Below are 15,756 nucleotides of genomic sequence, written 5' to 3'. Positions count from 1 at the left end.
TCCACAGCGACGAAAATGAGCTGCACTACCACTTTCAGCCACAGCAAAAAGTAAATGTGTCGATGGCGCTGTTTCAACATGTAGGCAGCTTGTGAGAGGGAATGTGATGAAGAAAATGTGTACTACCTGAAGCCATAACCTGAAACTAAATCGGCTTCTCCGAGGCAAATGTCTCTCTCTTTGACAGTTCATTACGCGCAGCATTCTTTCTTCTTTTAAATAAATAAATAAAATGTGCTGGGTAGCACAGAGTAAGAGAAGGGGGAGGTGCACCAATTAGTGAGTTGTCAGGCATCGGGCTACCTGCAGGAGGAACGCAGGTAGCAATCGTGGGTAAGACCGGTGCAGTGATGCAGGTGCACGCCTCACTCTGGCGTGCAAGGAAGACAGCCCATCAACAGCAGCACCTAACTGGTAGGCCTTAGGCAGTTTACTGCGTGTGGTCTTTTACGCTGTTAAGTTTGAATGTGTGTACAACAATTCGTGTTTTCATGTAGTTCAGCCCTGTTTCTCTGCGGGGCTGAAGGCGGTTGGTCGTCGGTAGCAAAGTGGATCGACGTACGAAGTATTTTAAAGTTTGCTCATGAAGTTTTAATATGTCGTCAGTGTGTATTGTAATATTTTTGCAATTCAGTTTTTGAAAAAATTGTAGAATTGCACTTTTTCAAGGAAGTTGTTGCCACAGTCTTTACAAAACTTCACACAAAAATTAATTACATGAATACTAACATGAAAGAATTATTCATACAGGATATATCCATTGTTATGTACACAAATGTATATACATAGAACTTCTACGCATGATTATTACTATTACTATCAACAGTATTATATTATTAGATATTACTATCACAAGATTATTATTTTGTTTCAAGTAAAGCATCTGAATACGTCCTCCATCACTGATTGGACTGAACTAACCTCCAGAGGGCACTACAGAACACTGTATGAAGTGTACAAATTGAATATGGAATGATAGTTAAATTTAAGGCACTTAGTTTATCAGATTCAGAGATGCTACAATAAAAATGGATAGGCAATGTAACTTAGGTATGACTTATGACTATTCCTTGTGGTGGTTTAGAATTTTAGATAGAGAAAATAGAAAATTCTGAATACAGGCCATTGTCTTTAGTTAGTAAGATATTTATTCATGCTCACATTATGTTTCAAGTCCATGTTATCCTGCTACCTACCATCAGACACCCCCTGCAAAATGGTCCATGATCAAACATGTGGTGCTGTAGTGGCTGTAATACATTTTTTTTTAAGGTTTAAGAATAAGCCATTTGCAGTGAGTGAATTTTGCTGTAGCACATTGTTTATTGATCTTACTTATATTACAATCCCTTAAACAATTGTTGGTTTACAGATCTTTTCTGTGTGGGACATTCACTTGCTGTACAGTACGGTGTAAGAAGCTGCTTTCTGTCTGTCTGTTGTGTATTGGATGGGGGTCCTCCATATGCATTGGAAATGTTCTCATTCATGGCAGAGATAGTTGGCAGGCACACAGCCGAGGTGAGAGATACCACAGGAAGATGAAAACAGATGGGATGAACATGCAAAGGCTGCCTCTCACTGGGGTAAAGGGTAAAAAAAATCTGTTTCAACCCCACAGTTCATCCAAGGTGCATGAACCAAAAAAAGAGAGAACAAAAAAGTGAGCAATTTTTTCGCCTTCTCATTAATTCAGTCTATACACTATAGATATTTATAATAATAGTATCTTTAAAGCTGTATTATCACTTGTATTAAACAGCAGATGAAGCCTCTCACTCTCACCCACCTACTCACATCACACCCCCACTGGGCTATAGGGTTCTACGCACCTGTTTCATTGTGGAGCTAAAAAAAGGACCGACTCTTCAGATGACACTCTGAGAGACTGTTAGTGTTCCTCTTATTTGCAGTAGTTTACACCATTAGACACAGTGCCAGCTGGAAGATTTGTTTTTGTGTGTTGGGGTGGCCCCTGCCGAGATTTACCTGTTTCTGCAAATGTGTGTATATGTAGGCTACAATTTTTGCATCACAACACAATTATCAGTAGGTTTTTGCACTGACTTTATTACAGACATTGGCTGTTTCATTTCCTTCTTGACTTTATCATATATTTTATTGTCTGAACATTTGAAGGTAATGGTGTGGTAATAGAAACTGAAATTGATTGCATTTATACCATATAATTTTTTTCTCATCATAATAACTGGGAAAAAAGTGATTTTGTTGTGTTTTGCTAAATGCTAGCTGATCAGAAACATTGTAGCTAGCAGCCATACAGTGTGTTGATCCTCCTGATGTCCCAGTAGGACATGCCCTGCCTCTGGCCGATCTGGACGTTGGGGTCTGGGATGGGGGTAATGGTTTCCATTCCGTACTGGATGGAGAAGGCTGTTCTTCCATAGTGCATGATGGAGGAGTAGTCGTAGGGAGTGTTGAGGTTGTTGGTGGACTGCCTGTAGAAGTTGTAGGCCATCTGTGGGTCGATGTTCTCCCAGTTGATCTTGACGTAGTAGTCGCGGTCACTCCTGGTCTGCTCGTGCTGGAAGCCCAGAGCGTGGTTGATCTCGTGCTGGATGATGCCGTGGTAGAGGCAGCCCTGTCTGTTGAGAGACAGCACCTGTCTGCCTCCCTCTCTGCCCAGAGCAGAGAAACATCCGCCTCTGTTCTCGATGCTGATGTAGTCGTACTCGTTCTGACGGGGGACGAAGCGGATGCAGGTACTGCTGTGGAAGGACTTCATGGCATTGTCGATCTTCTGCTTCTCCCAGCCGGTGAACTCATTGCTCATGGTGAAGGGGATCATCACATATCCATTGGAGGCTTTTTTCCACAGGCAGCTCTGGGACCAGCACATCATGGCGTTTCTGGTTCTGGGAGCTAGCAGATCTCCTTCCAGCAGGATCTCATTGGTGGCATTGTTGGAAGTAAGAATCCTTGTGGTGATGTCGACGGTGTCTTCTTCGACTCCTTCCTCCTGGAGAGGATGAGCCTGAGAAAGGCCGAGCAGGAGCAGCAGCAGCAGGCTGGCAGAGAGAGTCATCTTCAGGGTCAGTCTGGAGGCTATGGTGCTTCTGTGGGGAGCTGCTGTGGAGAGACTCCTTGAAGCCTGATGTTTGTCTGAGTGCAGGCCAGGGTCTTTATACCCTCCTCTACAGGTGTGTCTGCAGGAGGATTATGGGATGGGGTCCACACTGTAAGGCCTAAATAAACCTCTGAAGGGAGGACTCCACAGACAAACCTACTGTTTCAACATGGTTTATTATCTCTGATCAGTAGATGGATAAACAGGGCTTTACTAAGTGGGATATTTTTGACCAAACACTTTAAGTGGTCTTCAACCAATAAGACCTTATGTGATCTTAGAGGAACCACATGTAATTAATGAAGGGTGCTGTATACCTTCATCTTTTGAGACTTCCTATTGATATTGATATGAACAGATATTGCACTCTGAAGTCATACATACACGATCTGAACATTTGCAGTAGTAGATGTTTTTTCCCATGGGACTGACACAGTTAGCCACAAATTTGACAATTCTTCTTATCAGTGACAAATTGACAACACCATCCACTCACTACTAAAACCAAGATATCACTTTTTACTGCAGTGGCAGGATATCTGATGTTAATTGAGCTTAAAGGTCCACAGATCATTTTTAGAATAATAGAGGAGAGGTGACTCTTCATCATCAGATACAGACTTTTTATTTTTGTATCAGGGTAATCCAGGTGATTCTTGTCTCAATGGTGTGTAAAATTAACTGCTAGTAACCAAAACAGAATGGCTTTTAATGATGATTTGGCAAAATTTAAAGAAATAGGGTACAGGTTAAAAATGCAGAAGTGCACTTAGTTTTATGGAAGTTAAATAATCAGACATTTAGCTGGCTCCAGATTGTGCCTCTTATTTTATTATCACTACATTTCAGTCACAGAGCAAAGGGTCCAGTTTTCTAAAGATTAAATATCCCAGAATCTTTGAACGAGATGGGTCTGCAGTTATGCTAGCAGCTCTGTGAGACTCTTCTCTGGCACAGTGATGCTTCATGCTAAATGGTAATTTCAGATTGCTAACATGTTCACAATAACAATGCTAACATGCTAATGCTTAACAGGTGTAATGCATATCATGCTAACATTTGCTAAATAACAAGTAATGCAAAGTACAGCTGAGGCTAATGGGAATCTCAGTAGTTTTGGAGATATTTGTTACTCAACCAAAATATTGGACAAGTTAAAAGTCTGAGCTGATTGTGGCACTAGATGAAAACGTATGGTACCACCAAAATTGTTAGGGTTCATTCTGTGGAAACCATGAATGTCTGTACAGAGGTTTTGGCCAATCCATTGTGTAGATTCTGAGATATATGAGAGGATAAGGGAAAGCTATGACCTGATGGTGGTGTTATAAGAAAGGTCAGGGGATCACTTAAATCTTTAGGAATCGTCCTCTTGGGACCACATATGTATCCACAAAATTGCATGGCAATCCATTCAGTTGGGGTTGAGATATTTTAGTCTGAACCCAAGCAGTCTTCTGACCAACCATCTGACAGACCAAGACTGCCATCCCTGGAGCTGTTTGGCTACCCTGCCAAAAAAGCCCAGAAGATCATTTAAAAACACTGCTATTCTGAATGTATTTCCAGAAACATTAGAGAGACTTCTAACAAACTGGACAGAATACATACTGTATACAGAGACTGTAGATTAACATTACTCCCCAATTAAATAGTCCATTTATATCCAGTTTCCAACATTAAACATATAATACAAATATCTAAAGACATTAGTGCAGAGTAAAAGGTTCTGTTAATGTGGCATAGTCATATTACATTATCAGAGGGTCCTGTTCCTACATTGATGTGCCTTTATGACAAACAACTAGGCTTGTGTTGTTTTCATTCATTAGATATATTGTAATAACTTGTGTGTTCTGCACAGTTAAAACAAAGCTTTTAGCTTAAAGATCTCCTGAGAGTCGTGTTACAGTGCTCTTGCTGACAGTCATTCAGATCATATGTCAGAACTGGTTCAGTGCACTGCACTTACAAGATATATCTTATTCCTACTTCCAGTGTTTTGCAGATATTCAAGAATTATAGAGCCATTCATCACACTGCACGTGACTGCATGTTTGTGCTAATGTGTGCTTTTGTAAAACTTTTGCAGGTACAAACACTGATAGATAAAAACTAACACAACATCAGTCATGTTGCTTCACTTTTATTACAGTCATCCTAGATATGTTGGAGGTCATATAATCTGTTGTGCTTCTGCTTTTAATTAATTACAGAAAATCAAACATAAACATGGTGTGAATTTGTGACATTTGGCATCAGCATTGTAGTTAGCAGCCGTAGAGTGTGTTGATCCTCCTGATGTCCCAGTAGGACATGCCCTGCCTCTGGCCGATCTGGACGTTGGGGTCTGGGATGGGGGTGATGGTTTCCCTTCCGTACTGGATGGAGAAGGCTGTTCTTCCATAGTGCATGATGGAGGAGTAGTCGTAGGGAGTGTTGAGGTTGTTGGTGGACTCCCTGTAGAAGTTGTAGGCCATCTGTGGGTCGATGTTCTCCCAGTTGATCTTGACGTAGTAGTCGCGGTCACTCCTGGTCTGCTCGTGCTGGAAGCCCAGAGCGTGGTTGATCTCGTGCTGGATGATGCCGTGGTAGAGGCAGCCCTGTCTGTTGAGAGACAGCACCTGTCTGCCTCCCTCTCTGCCCAGAGCAGAGAAACATCCGCCTCTGTTCTCGATGCTGATGTAGTCGTACTCGTTCTGACGGGGGACGAAGCGGATGCAGGTACTGCTGTGGAAGGACTTCATGGCATTGTCGATCTTCTGCTTCTCCCAGCCGGTGAACTCATTGCTCATGGTGAAGGGGATCATCACATATCCATTGGAGGCTTTTTTCCACAGGCAGCTCTGGGACCAGCACATCATGGCGTTTCTGGTTCTGGGAGCTAGCAGATCTCCTTCCAGCAGGATCTCATTGGTGGCATTGTTGGAAGTAAGAATCCTTGTGGTGATGTCGACGGTGTCTTCTTCGACTCCTTCCTCCTGGAGAGGATGAGCCTGAGAGAGGCCGAGCAGGAGCAGCAGCAGCAGGCTGGCAGAGAGAGTCATCTTCAGGGTCAGTCTGGAGGCTATGGTGCTTCTGTGGGGAGCTGCTGTGGAGAGACTCCTTGAAGCCTGATGTTTGTCTGAGTGCAGGCCAGGGTCTTTATACCCTCCTCTACAGGTGTGTCTGCAGGAGGATTATGGGATGGGGTCCACACTGTAAGGCCTAAATAAACCTCTTAAGGGAGGACTCCACAGACAAACCTACTTTTTCAACATGGTTTATTATCTCTGATCAGTAGATGGATAAACAGGGCTTTACAAGTGGGATATTTTTGACCAAACACTTTAAGTGGTCTTCAACCAATAAGACCTTATGTGATCTTAGAGGAACCACATGTAATTAATGAAGGGTGCTGTATACCTTCATCTTTTGAGACTTCCTATTGATATTGATATGAACAGATATTGCACTCTGAAGTCATACATACACGATCTGAACATTTGCAGTAGTAGATGTTTTTTCCCATGGGACTGACACAGTTAGCCACAAATTTGACAATTCTTCTTATCAGTGACAAATTGACAACAGAGAAACACCATCCACTCACTACTAAAACCAAGATATCACTTTTTACTGCAGTGGCAGGATATCTGATGTTAATTGAGCTTAAAGGTCCACAGATCATTTTTAGAATAATAAAGGAGAGGTGACTCTTCATCATCAGATTCAGACTTTTTATTTTTGTATCAGGGTAATCCAGGTGATTCTTGTCTCAATGGTGTGTAAAATTAACTGCTAGTAACCAAAACAGAATGGCTTTTAATGATGATTTGGCAAAATTTAAAGAAATAGGGTACAGGTTAAAAATGCAGAAGTGCACTTAGTTTTATGGAAGTTAAATAATCAGACATTTAGCTGGCTCCAGATTGTGCCTCTTATTTTATTATCACTACATTTCGGTCACAGAGCAAAGGGTCCAGTTTTCTAAAGATTAAATATCCCAGAATCTTTGAACGAGATGGGTCTGCAGTTATGCTAGCAGCTCTGTGAGACTCTTCTCTGGCACAGTGATGCTTCATGCTAAATGGTAATGTCAGATTGCTAACATGTTCACAATAACAATGTTAACATGCTAATGCTTAACAGATGTAATGCATATCATTGTAACATTTGCTAAATAGCAAGTAATGCAAAGTACAGCTGAGGCTAATGGGAATCTCAGTAGTTTTGGAGATATTTGTTACTCAACCAAAATATTGGACAAGTTAAAAGTCTGAGCTGATTGTGGCACTAGATGAAAACTTATGGTACCACCAAAATTGTTAGGGTTCATTCTGTGGGAACCATGAATGTCTGTACAGAGGTTTTGGCCAATCCATTGTGTAGATTCTGAGATATATGAGAGGATAAGGGAAAGCTTTGACCTGATGGTGGTGTTATAAGAAAGGTCAGGGGATCACTTAAATCTTTAGGAATCGTCCTTTTGGGACCACATATGTATCCACAAAATTGCATGGCAATCCATTCAGTTGGTGTTGAGATATTTTAGTCTGAACCCAAGCAGTCTTCTGACCAACCATCTGACAGGCCAAGACTGCCATCCCTGGAGCTGTTTGGCTACCCTGCCTAAAAAGCCCAGAAGATCATTTAAAAACACTGCTATTCTGAATGTATTTCCAGAAACATTAGAGAGACTTCTAACAAACTGGACAGAATACATACTGTATACAAAGACTGTAGATTAACATTACTCCCCAATTAAATAGTCAATTTATATCTAGTTTCCAACATTAAACATATAATACAAATATCTAAAGACATTAGTGCAGAGTAAAAGGTTCTGTTAATGTGGCATAGTCATATTACATTATCAGAGGGTCCTGTTCCTACATTGATGTGCCTTTAGACAAACAACTAGGCTCATGTGTTGTTTTCATTCATTAGATATATTGTAATAATTTGTGTGTTCTGCACAGTTAAAACAAAGCTGTAAGCTTAAAGATCTCCTGAGAGTCGTGTTACAGTGCTCTTGCTGACAGTCATTCAGATCATATGTCAGAAGTGGTTCAGTGTACTGCACATACAAGATATATCATATTCCTACTTCCAGTGTTTTGCAGATATTCAAGAATTATAGAGCCATTCATCACACTGCACGTGACTGCATGTTTGTGCTAATGTGTGCTTTTGTAAAACTTTTGCAGGTACAAACACTGATAGATAAAAACTAACACAACATCAGTCATGTTGCTTCACTTTTATTACAGTCATCCTAGATATGTTGGAGGTCATATAATCTGTTGTGCTTCTGCTTTTAATTAATTACAGAAAATCAAACATAAACATGGTGTGAATTTGTGACATTTGGCATCAGCATTGTAGTTAGCAGCCATAGAGTGTGTTGATCCTCCTGATGTCCCAGTAGGACATGCCCTGCCTCTGGCCGATCTGGACGTTGGGGTCTGGGATGGGGGTGATGGTTTCCATTCCGTACTGGATGGAGAAGGCTGTTCTTCCATAGTGCATGATGGAGGAGTAGTCGTAGGGAGTGTTGAGGTTGTTGGTGGACTGCCTGTAGAAGTTGTAGGCCATCTGTGGGTCGATGTTCTCCCAGTTGATCTTGACGTAGTAGTCGCGGTCACTCCTGGTCTGCTCGTGCTGGAAGCCCAGAGCGTGGTTGATCTCGTGCTGGATGATGCCGTGGTAGAGGCAACCCTGTCTGTTGAGGGACAGCACCTGTCTGCCTCCCTCTCTGCCCAGAGCAGAGAAACATCCGCCTCTGTTCTCGATGCTGATGTAGTCGTACTCGTTCTGACGGGGGACGAAGCGGATGCAGGTACTGCTGTGGAAGGACCTCATGGCGCTGTCGATCTTCTGCTTCTCCCAGCCGGTGAACTCATTGCTCATGGTGAAGGGGATCATCACATATCCATTGGAGGCTTTTTTCCACAGGCAGCTCTGGGACCAGCACATCATGGCGTTTCTGGTTCTGGGAGCTAGCAGATCTCCTTCCAGCAGGATCTCATTGGTGGCATTGTTGGAAGTAAGAATCCTTGTGGTGATGTCGACGGTGTCTTCTTCGACTCCTTCCTCCTGGAGAGGATGAGCCTGAGAGAGGCCGAGCAGGAGCAGCAGCAGCAGGCTGGCAGAGAGAGTCATCTTCAGGGTCAGTCTGGAGGCTATGGTGCTTCTGTGGGGAGCTGCTGTGGAGAGACTCCTTGAAGCCTGATGTTTGTCTGAGTGCAGGCCAGGGTCTTTATACCCTCCTCTACAGGTGTGTCTGCAGGAGGATTATGGGATGGGGTCCACACTGTAAGGCCTAAATAAACCTCTTAAGGGAGGACTCCACAGACAAACCTACTGTTTCAACATGGTTTATTATCTCTGATCAGTAGATGGATAAACAGGGCTTTACTAAGTGGGATATTTTTGACCAAACACTTTAAGTGGTCTTCAACCAATAAGACCTTATGTGATCTTAGAGGAACCACATGTAATTAATGAAGGGTGCTGTATACCTTCATCTTTTGAGACTTCCTATTGATATTGATATGAACAGATATTGCACTCTGAAGTCATACATACACGATCTGAACATTTGCAGTAGTAGATGTTTTTTCCCATGGGACTGACACAGTTAGCCACAAATTTGACAATTCGTCTTATCAGTGACAAATTGACAACAGAGAAACACCATCCACTCACTACTAAAACCAAGATATCACTTTTTACTGCAGTGGCAGGATATCTGATGTTAATTGAGCTTAAAGGTCCACAGATCATTTTTAGAATAATAAAGGAGAGGTGACTCTTCATCATCAGATTCAGACTTTTTATTTTTGTATCAGGGTAATCCAGGTGATTCTTGTCTCAATAGTGTGTAAAATTAACTGCTAGTAACCAAAACAGAATGGCTTTTAATGATGATTTGGCAAAATTTAAAGAAATAGGGTACAGGTTAAAAATGCAGAAGTGCACTTAGTTTTATGGAAGTTAAATAATCAGACATTTAGCTGGCTCCAGATTGTGCCTCTTATTTTATTATCACTACATTTCAGTCACAGAGCAAAGGGTCCAGTTTTCTAAAGATTAAATATCCCAGAATCTTTGAACGAGATGGGTCTGCAGTTATGCTAGCAGCTCTGTGAGACTCTTCTCTGGCACAGTGATGCTTCATGCTAAATGGTAATTTCAGATTGCTAACATGTTCACAATAACAATGCTAACATGCTAATGCTTAACAGATGTAATGCATATCATTGTAACATTTGCTAAATAGCAAGTAATGCAAAGTACAGCTGAGGCTAATGGGAATCTCAGTAGTTTTGGAGATATTTGTTACTCAACCAAAATATTGGACAAGTTAAAAGTCTGAGCTGATTGTGGCACTAGATGAAAACTTATGGTACCACCAAAATTGTTAGGGTTCATTCTGTGGGAACCATGAATGTCTGTACAGAGGTTTTGGCCAATCCATTGTGTAGATTCTGAGATATATAAGAGGATAAGGGAAAGCTTTGACCTGATGGTGGTGTTATAAGAAAGGTCAGGGGATCACTTAAATCTTTAGGAATCGTCCTCTTGGGACCACATATGTATCCACAAAATTGCATGGCAATCCATTCAGTTGGGGTTGAGATATTTTAGTCTGAACCCAAGCAGTCTTCTGACCAACCATCTGACAGGCCAAGACTGCCATCCCTGGAGCTGTTTGGCTACCCTGCCAAAAAAGCCCAGAAGATCATTTAAAAACACTGCTATTCTGAATGTATTTCCAGAAACATTAGAGAGACTTCTAACAAACTGGACAGAATACATACTGTATACAAAGACTGTAGATTAACATTACTCCCCAATTAAATAGTCAATTTATATCTAGTTTCCAACATTAAACATATAATACAAATATCTAAAGACATTAGTGCAGAGTAAAAGGTTCTGTTAATGTGGCATAGTCATATTACATTATCAGAGGGTCCTGTTCCTACATTGATGTGCCTTTAGACAAACAACTAGGCTCATGTGTTGTTTTCATTCATTAGATATATTGTAATAATTTGTGTGTTCTGCACAGTTAAAACAAAGCTGTAAGCTTAAAGATCTCCTGAGAGTCGTGTTACAGTGCTCTTGCTGACAGTCATTCAGATCATATGTCAGAAGTGGTTCAGTGTACTGCACATACAAGATATATCATATTCCTACTTCCAGTGTTTTGCAGATATTCAAGAATTATAGAGCCATTCATCACACTGCACGTGACTGCATGTTTGTGCTAATGTGTGCTTTTGTAAAACTTTTGCAGGTACAAACACTGATAGATAAAAACTGACACAACATCAGTCATGTTGCTTCACCTTTATTACAGACACCCTAGATATGTTGGAGGTCATATAATCTGTTGTGCTTCTGCTCTTAATTAATTCCAGAAAATCAAACATAAACATGGTGTGAATTTGTGACATTTGGCATCAGCATTGTAGTTAGCAGCCGTAGAGTGTGTTGATCCTCCTGATGTCCCAGTAGGACATGCCCTGCCTCTGGCCGATCTGGACGTTGGGATCTGGGATGGGGGTGATGGTTTCCATTCCGTACTGGATGGAGAAGGCTGTTCTTCCATAGTGCATGATGGAGGAGTAGTCGTAGGGAGTGTTGAGGTTGTTGGTAGACTGCCTGTAGAAGTTGTAGGCCATCTGTGGGTCGATGTTCTCCCAGTTGATCTTGACGTAGTAGTCGCGGTCACTCCTGGTCTGCTCGTGCTGGAAGCCCAGAGCGTGGTTGATCTCGTGCTGGATGATGCCGTGGTAGAGGCAGCCCTGTCTGTTGAGAGACAGCACCTGTCTGCCTCCCTCTCTGCCCAGAGCAGAGAAACATCCGCCTCTGTTCTCGATGCTGATGTAGTCGTACTCGTTCTGACGGGGGACGAAGCGGATGCAGGTACTGCTGTGGAAGGACTTCATGGCATTGTCGATCTTCTGCTTCTCCCAGCCGGTGAACTCATTGCTCATGGTGAAGGGGATCATCACATATCCATTGGAGGCTTTTTTCCACAGGCAGCTCTGGGACCAGCACATCATGGCGTTTCTGGTTCTGGGAGCTAGCAGATCTCCTTCCAGCAGGATCTCATTGGTGGCATTGTTGGAAGTAAGAATCCTTGTGGTGATGTCGACGGTGTCTTCTTCGACTCCTTCCTCCTGGAGAGGATGAGCCTGAGAGAGGCCGAGCAGGAGCAGCAGCAGCAGGCTGGCAGAGAGAGTCATCTTCAGGGTCAGTCTGGAGGCTATGGTGCTTCTGTGGGGAGCTGCTGTGGAGAGACTCCTTGAAGCCTGATGTTTGTCTGAGTGCAGGCCAGGGTCTTTATACCCTCCTCTACAGGTGTGTCTGCAGGAGGATTATGGGATGGGGTCCACACTGTAAGGCCTAAATAAACCTCTGAAGGGAGGACTCCACAGACAAACCTACTGTTTCAACATGGTTTATTATCTCTGATCAGTAGATGGATAAACAGGGCTTTACTAAGTGGGATATTTTTGACCAAACACTTTAAGTGGTCTTCAACCAATAAGACCTTATGTGATCTTAGAGGAACCACATGTAATTAATGAAGGGTGCTGTATACCTTCATCTTTTGAGACTTCCTATTGATATTGATATGAACAGATATTGCACTCTGAAGTCATACATACACGATCTGAACATTTGCAGTAGTAGATGTTTTTTCCCATGGGACTGACACAGTTAGCCACAAATTTGACAATTCTTCTTATCAGTGACAAATTGACAACAGAGAAACACCATCCACTCACTACTAAAACCAAGATATCACTTTTTACTGCAGTGGCAGGATATCTGATGTTAATTGAGCTTAAAGGTCCACAGATCATTTTTAGAATAATAGAGGAGAGGTGACTCTTCATCATCAGATACAGACTTTTTATTTTTGTATCAGGGTAATCCAGGTGATTCTTGTCTCAATGGTGTGTAAAATTAACTGCTAGTAACCAAAACAGAATGGCTTTTAATGATGATTTGGCAAAATTTAAAGAAATAGGGTACAGGTTAAAAATGCAGAAGTGCACTTAGTTTTATGGAAGTTAAATAATCAGACATTTAGCTGGCTCCAGATTGTGCCTCTTATTTTATTATCACTACATTTCAGTCACAGAGCAAAGGGTCCAGTTTTCTAAAGATTAAATATCCCAGAATCTTTGAACGAGATGGGTCTGCAGTTATGCTAGCAGCTCTGTGAGACTCTTCTCTGGCACAGTGATGCTTCATGCTAAATGGTAATTTCAGATTGCTAACATGTTCACAATAACAATGCTAACATGCTAATGCTTAACAGGTGTAATGCATATCATGCTAACATTTGCTAAATAACAAGTAATGCAAAGTACAGCTGAGGCTAATGGGAATCTCAGTAGTTTTGGAGATATTTGTTACTCAACCAAAATATTGGACAAGTTAAAAGTCTGAGCTGATTGTGGCACTAGATGAAAACGTATGGTACCACCAAAATTGTTAGGGTTCATTCTGTGGAAACCATGAATGTCTGTACAGAGGTTTTGGCCAATCCATTGTGTAGATTCTGAGATATATGAGAGGATAAGGGAAAGCTATTGACCTGATGGTGGTGTTATAAGAAAGGTCAGGGGATCACTTAAATCTTTAGGAATCGTCCTCTTGGGACCACATATGTATCCACAAAATTGCATGGCAATCCATTCAGTTGGGGTTGAGATATTTTAGTCTGAACCCAAGCAGTCTTCTGACCAACCATCTGACAGACCAAGACTGCCATCCCTGGAGCTGTTTGGCTACCCTGCCAAAAAAGCCCAGAAGATCATTTAAAAACACTGCTATTCTGAATGTATTTCCAGAAACATTAGAGAGACTTCTAACAAACTGGACAGAATACATACTGTATACAGAGACTGTAGATTAACATTACTCCCCAATTAAATAGTCCATTTATATCCAGTTTCCAACATTAAACATATAATACAAATATCTAAAGACATTAGTGCAGAGTAAAAGGTTCTGTTAATGTGGCATAGTCATATTACATTATCAGAGGGTCCTGTTCCTACATTGATGTGCCTTTATGACAAACAACTAGGCTTGTGTTGTTTTCATTCATTAGATATATTGTAATAACTTGTGTGTTCTGCACAGTTAAAACAAAGCTTTTAGCTTAAAGATCTCCTGAGAGTCGTGTTACAGTGCTCTTGCTGACAGTCATTCAGATCATATGTCAGAACTGGTTCAGTGCACTGCACTTACAAGATATATCTTATTCCTACTTCCAGTGTTTTGCAGATATTCAAGAATTATAGAGCCATTCATCACACTGCACGTGACTGCATGTTTGTGCTAATGTGTGCTTTTGTAAAACTTTTGCAGGTACAAACACTGATAGATAAAAACTAACACAACATCAGTCATGTTGCTTCACTTTTATTACAGTCATCCTAGATATGTTGGAGGTCATATAATCTGTTGTGCTTCTGCTTTTAATTAATTACCAGAAAATCAAACATAAACATGGTGTGAATTTGTGACATTTGGCATCAGCATTGTAGTTAGCAGCCGTAGAGTGTGTTGATCCTCCTGATGTCCCAGTAGGACATGCCCTGCCTCTGGCCGATCTGGACGTTGGGGTCTGGGATGGGGGTGATGGTTTCCCTTCCGTACTGGATGGAGAAGGCTGTTCTTCCATAGTGCATGATGGAGGAGTAGTCGTAGGGAGTGTTGAGGTTGTTGGTGGACTCCCTGTAGAAGTTGTAGGCCATCTGTGGGTCGATGTTCTCCCAGTTGATCTTGACGTAGTAGTCGCGGTCACTCCTGGTCTGCTCGTGCTGGAAGCCCAGAGCGTGGTTGATCTCGTGCTGGATGATGCCGTGGTAGAGGCAGCCCTGTCTGTTGAGAGACAGCACCTGTCTGCCTCCCTCTCTGCCCAGAGCAGAGAAACATCCGCCTCTGTTCTCGATGCTGATGTAGTCGTACTCGTTCTGACGGGGGACGAAGCGGATGCAGGTACTGCTGTGGAAGGACTTCATGGCATTGTCGATCTTCTGCTTCTCCCAGCCGGTGAACTCATTGCTCATGGTGAAGGGGATCATCACATATCCATTGGAGGCTTTTTTCCACAGGCAGCTCTGGGACCAGCACATCATGGCGTTTCTGGTTCTGGGAGCTAGCAGATCTCCTTCCAGCAGGATCTCATTGGTGGCATTGTTGGAAGTAAGAATCCTTGTGGTGATGTCGACGGTGTCTTCTTCGACTCCTTCCTCCTGGAGAGGATGAGCCTGAGAGAGGCCGAGCAGGAGCAGCAGCAGCAGGCTGGCAGAGAGAGTCATCTTCAGGGTCAGTCTGGAGGCTATGGTGCTTCTGTGGGGAGCTGCTGTGGAGAGACTCCTTGAAGCCTGATGTTTGTCTGAGTGCAGGCCAGGGTCTTTATACCCTCCTCTACAGGTGTGTCTGCAGGAGGATTATGGGATGGGGTCCACACTGTAAGGCCTAAATAAACCTCTGAAGGGAGGACTCCACAGACAAACCTACTGTTTCAACATGGTTTATTATCTCTGATCAGTAGATGGATAAACAGGGCTTTACTAAGTGGGATATTTTTGACCAAACACTTTAAGTGGTCTTCAACCAATAAGACCTTATGTGATCTTAGAGGA

At 42.3% G+C, this 15,756-nt stretch overlaps 6 protein-coding genes across 6 annotated transcripts in view; 1 reads left to right on the top strand and 5 right to left on the bottom strand.

Moving 5' to 3' along the window:
- Nucleotides 1–338: 338 nt before the first annotated feature.
- LOC108897662 (solute carrier organic anion transporter family member 3A1) overlaps nucleotides 339–15,756 on the top strand; it is a 58,034-nt gene continuing 42,616 nt past the window's right edge. The window contains exon 1 of the mRNA XM_051076415.1: nucleotides 339–414. The gene's annotated coding sequence lies outside the window, so the exon portion shown is untranslated. The remainder of the gene's footprint in view (nucleotides 415–15,756) is intronic.
- Nucleotides 2,216–3,190, bottom strand: LOC108897667 (high choriolytic enzyme 1-like). The gene has a single exon (XM_018697387.2). The coding sequence runs from the start codon at nucleotides 3,044–3,046 to the stop codon at nucleotides 2,270–2,272; it is 777 nt and encodes a 258-aa protein (XP_018552903.1). The 5' UTR covers nucleotides 3,047–3,190; the 3' UTR covers nucleotides 2,216–2,269.
- On the bottom strand, nucleotides 5,238–6,352 carry LOC108897668 (high choriolytic enzyme 1-like). The gene has a single exon (XM_018697388.2). The coding sequence runs from the start codon at nucleotides 6,133–6,135 to the stop codon at nucleotides 5,359–5,361; it is 777 nt and encodes a 258-aa protein (XP_018552904.1). The 5' UTR covers nucleotides 6,136–6,352; the 3' UTR covers nucleotides 5,238–5,358.
- On the bottom strand, nucleotides 8,456–9,376 carry LOC108897672 (high choriolytic enzyme 1-like). The gene has a single exon (XM_018697391.2). The coding sequence runs from the start codon at nucleotides 9,230–9,232 to the stop codon at nucleotides 8,456–8,458; it is 777 nt and encodes a 258-aa protein (XP_018552907.1). The 5' UTR covers nucleotides 9,233–9,376.
- On the bottom strand, nucleotides 11,448–12,604 carry LOC108897663 (high choriolytic enzyme 1-like). The gene has a single exon (XM_018697383.2). The coding sequence runs from the start codon at nucleotides 12,328–12,330 to the stop codon at nucleotides 11,554–11,556; it is 777 nt and encodes a 258-aa protein (XP_018552899.1). The 5' UTR covers nucleotides 12,331–12,604; the 3' UTR covers nucleotides 11,448–11,553.
- On the bottom strand, nucleotides 14,601–15,703 carry LOC108897664 (high choriolytic enzyme 1-like). The gene has a single exon (XM_018697384.2). The coding sequence runs from the start codon at nucleotides 15,427–15,429 to the stop codon at nucleotides 14,653–14,655; it is 777 nt and encodes a 258-aa protein (XP_018552900.1). The 5' UTR covers nucleotides 15,430–15,703; the 3' UTR covers nucleotides 14,601–14,652.

The sequence above is a fragment of the Lates calcarifer genome, linkage group LG2 (assembly GCF_001640805.2).
Source record: "Lates calcarifer isolate ASB-BC8 linkage group LG2, TLL_Latcal_v3, whole genome shotgun sequence".
Taxonomy (NCBI): Eukaryota; Metazoa; Chordata; class Actinopteri; family Centropomidae; genus Lates; species Lates calcarifer.
Note: the sequence above shows the minus strand (reverse complement) of the source record. Positions and strands in the feature narration are given on the sequence as shown.

What these genes read in the sequence shown, in the direction of transcription:
- LOC108897672 (XM_018697391.2), bottom strand. Translation starts at nt 9,232, where the DNA reads ATGACTCTCTCTGCCAGCCTGCTGCTGCTGCTCCTGCTCGGCCTCTCT.
- LOC108897663 (XM_018697383.2), bottom strand. Translation starts at nt 12,330, where the DNA reads ATGACTCTCTCTGCCAGCCTGCTGCTGCTGCTCCTGCTCGGCCTCTCT.
- LOC108897664 (XM_018697384.2), bottom strand. Translation starts at nt 15,429, where the DNA reads ATGACTCTCTCTGCCAGCCTGCTGCTGCTGCTCCTGCTCGGCCTCTCT.
- LOC108897667 (XM_018697387.2), bottom strand. Translation starts at nt 3,046, where the DNA reads ATGACTCTCTCTGCCAGCCTGCTGCTGCTGCTCCTGCTCGGCCTTTCT.
- LOC108897668 (XM_018697388.2), bottom strand. Translation starts at nt 6,135, where the DNA reads ATGACTCTCTCTGCCAGCCTGCTGCTGCTGCTCCTGCTCGGCCTCTCT.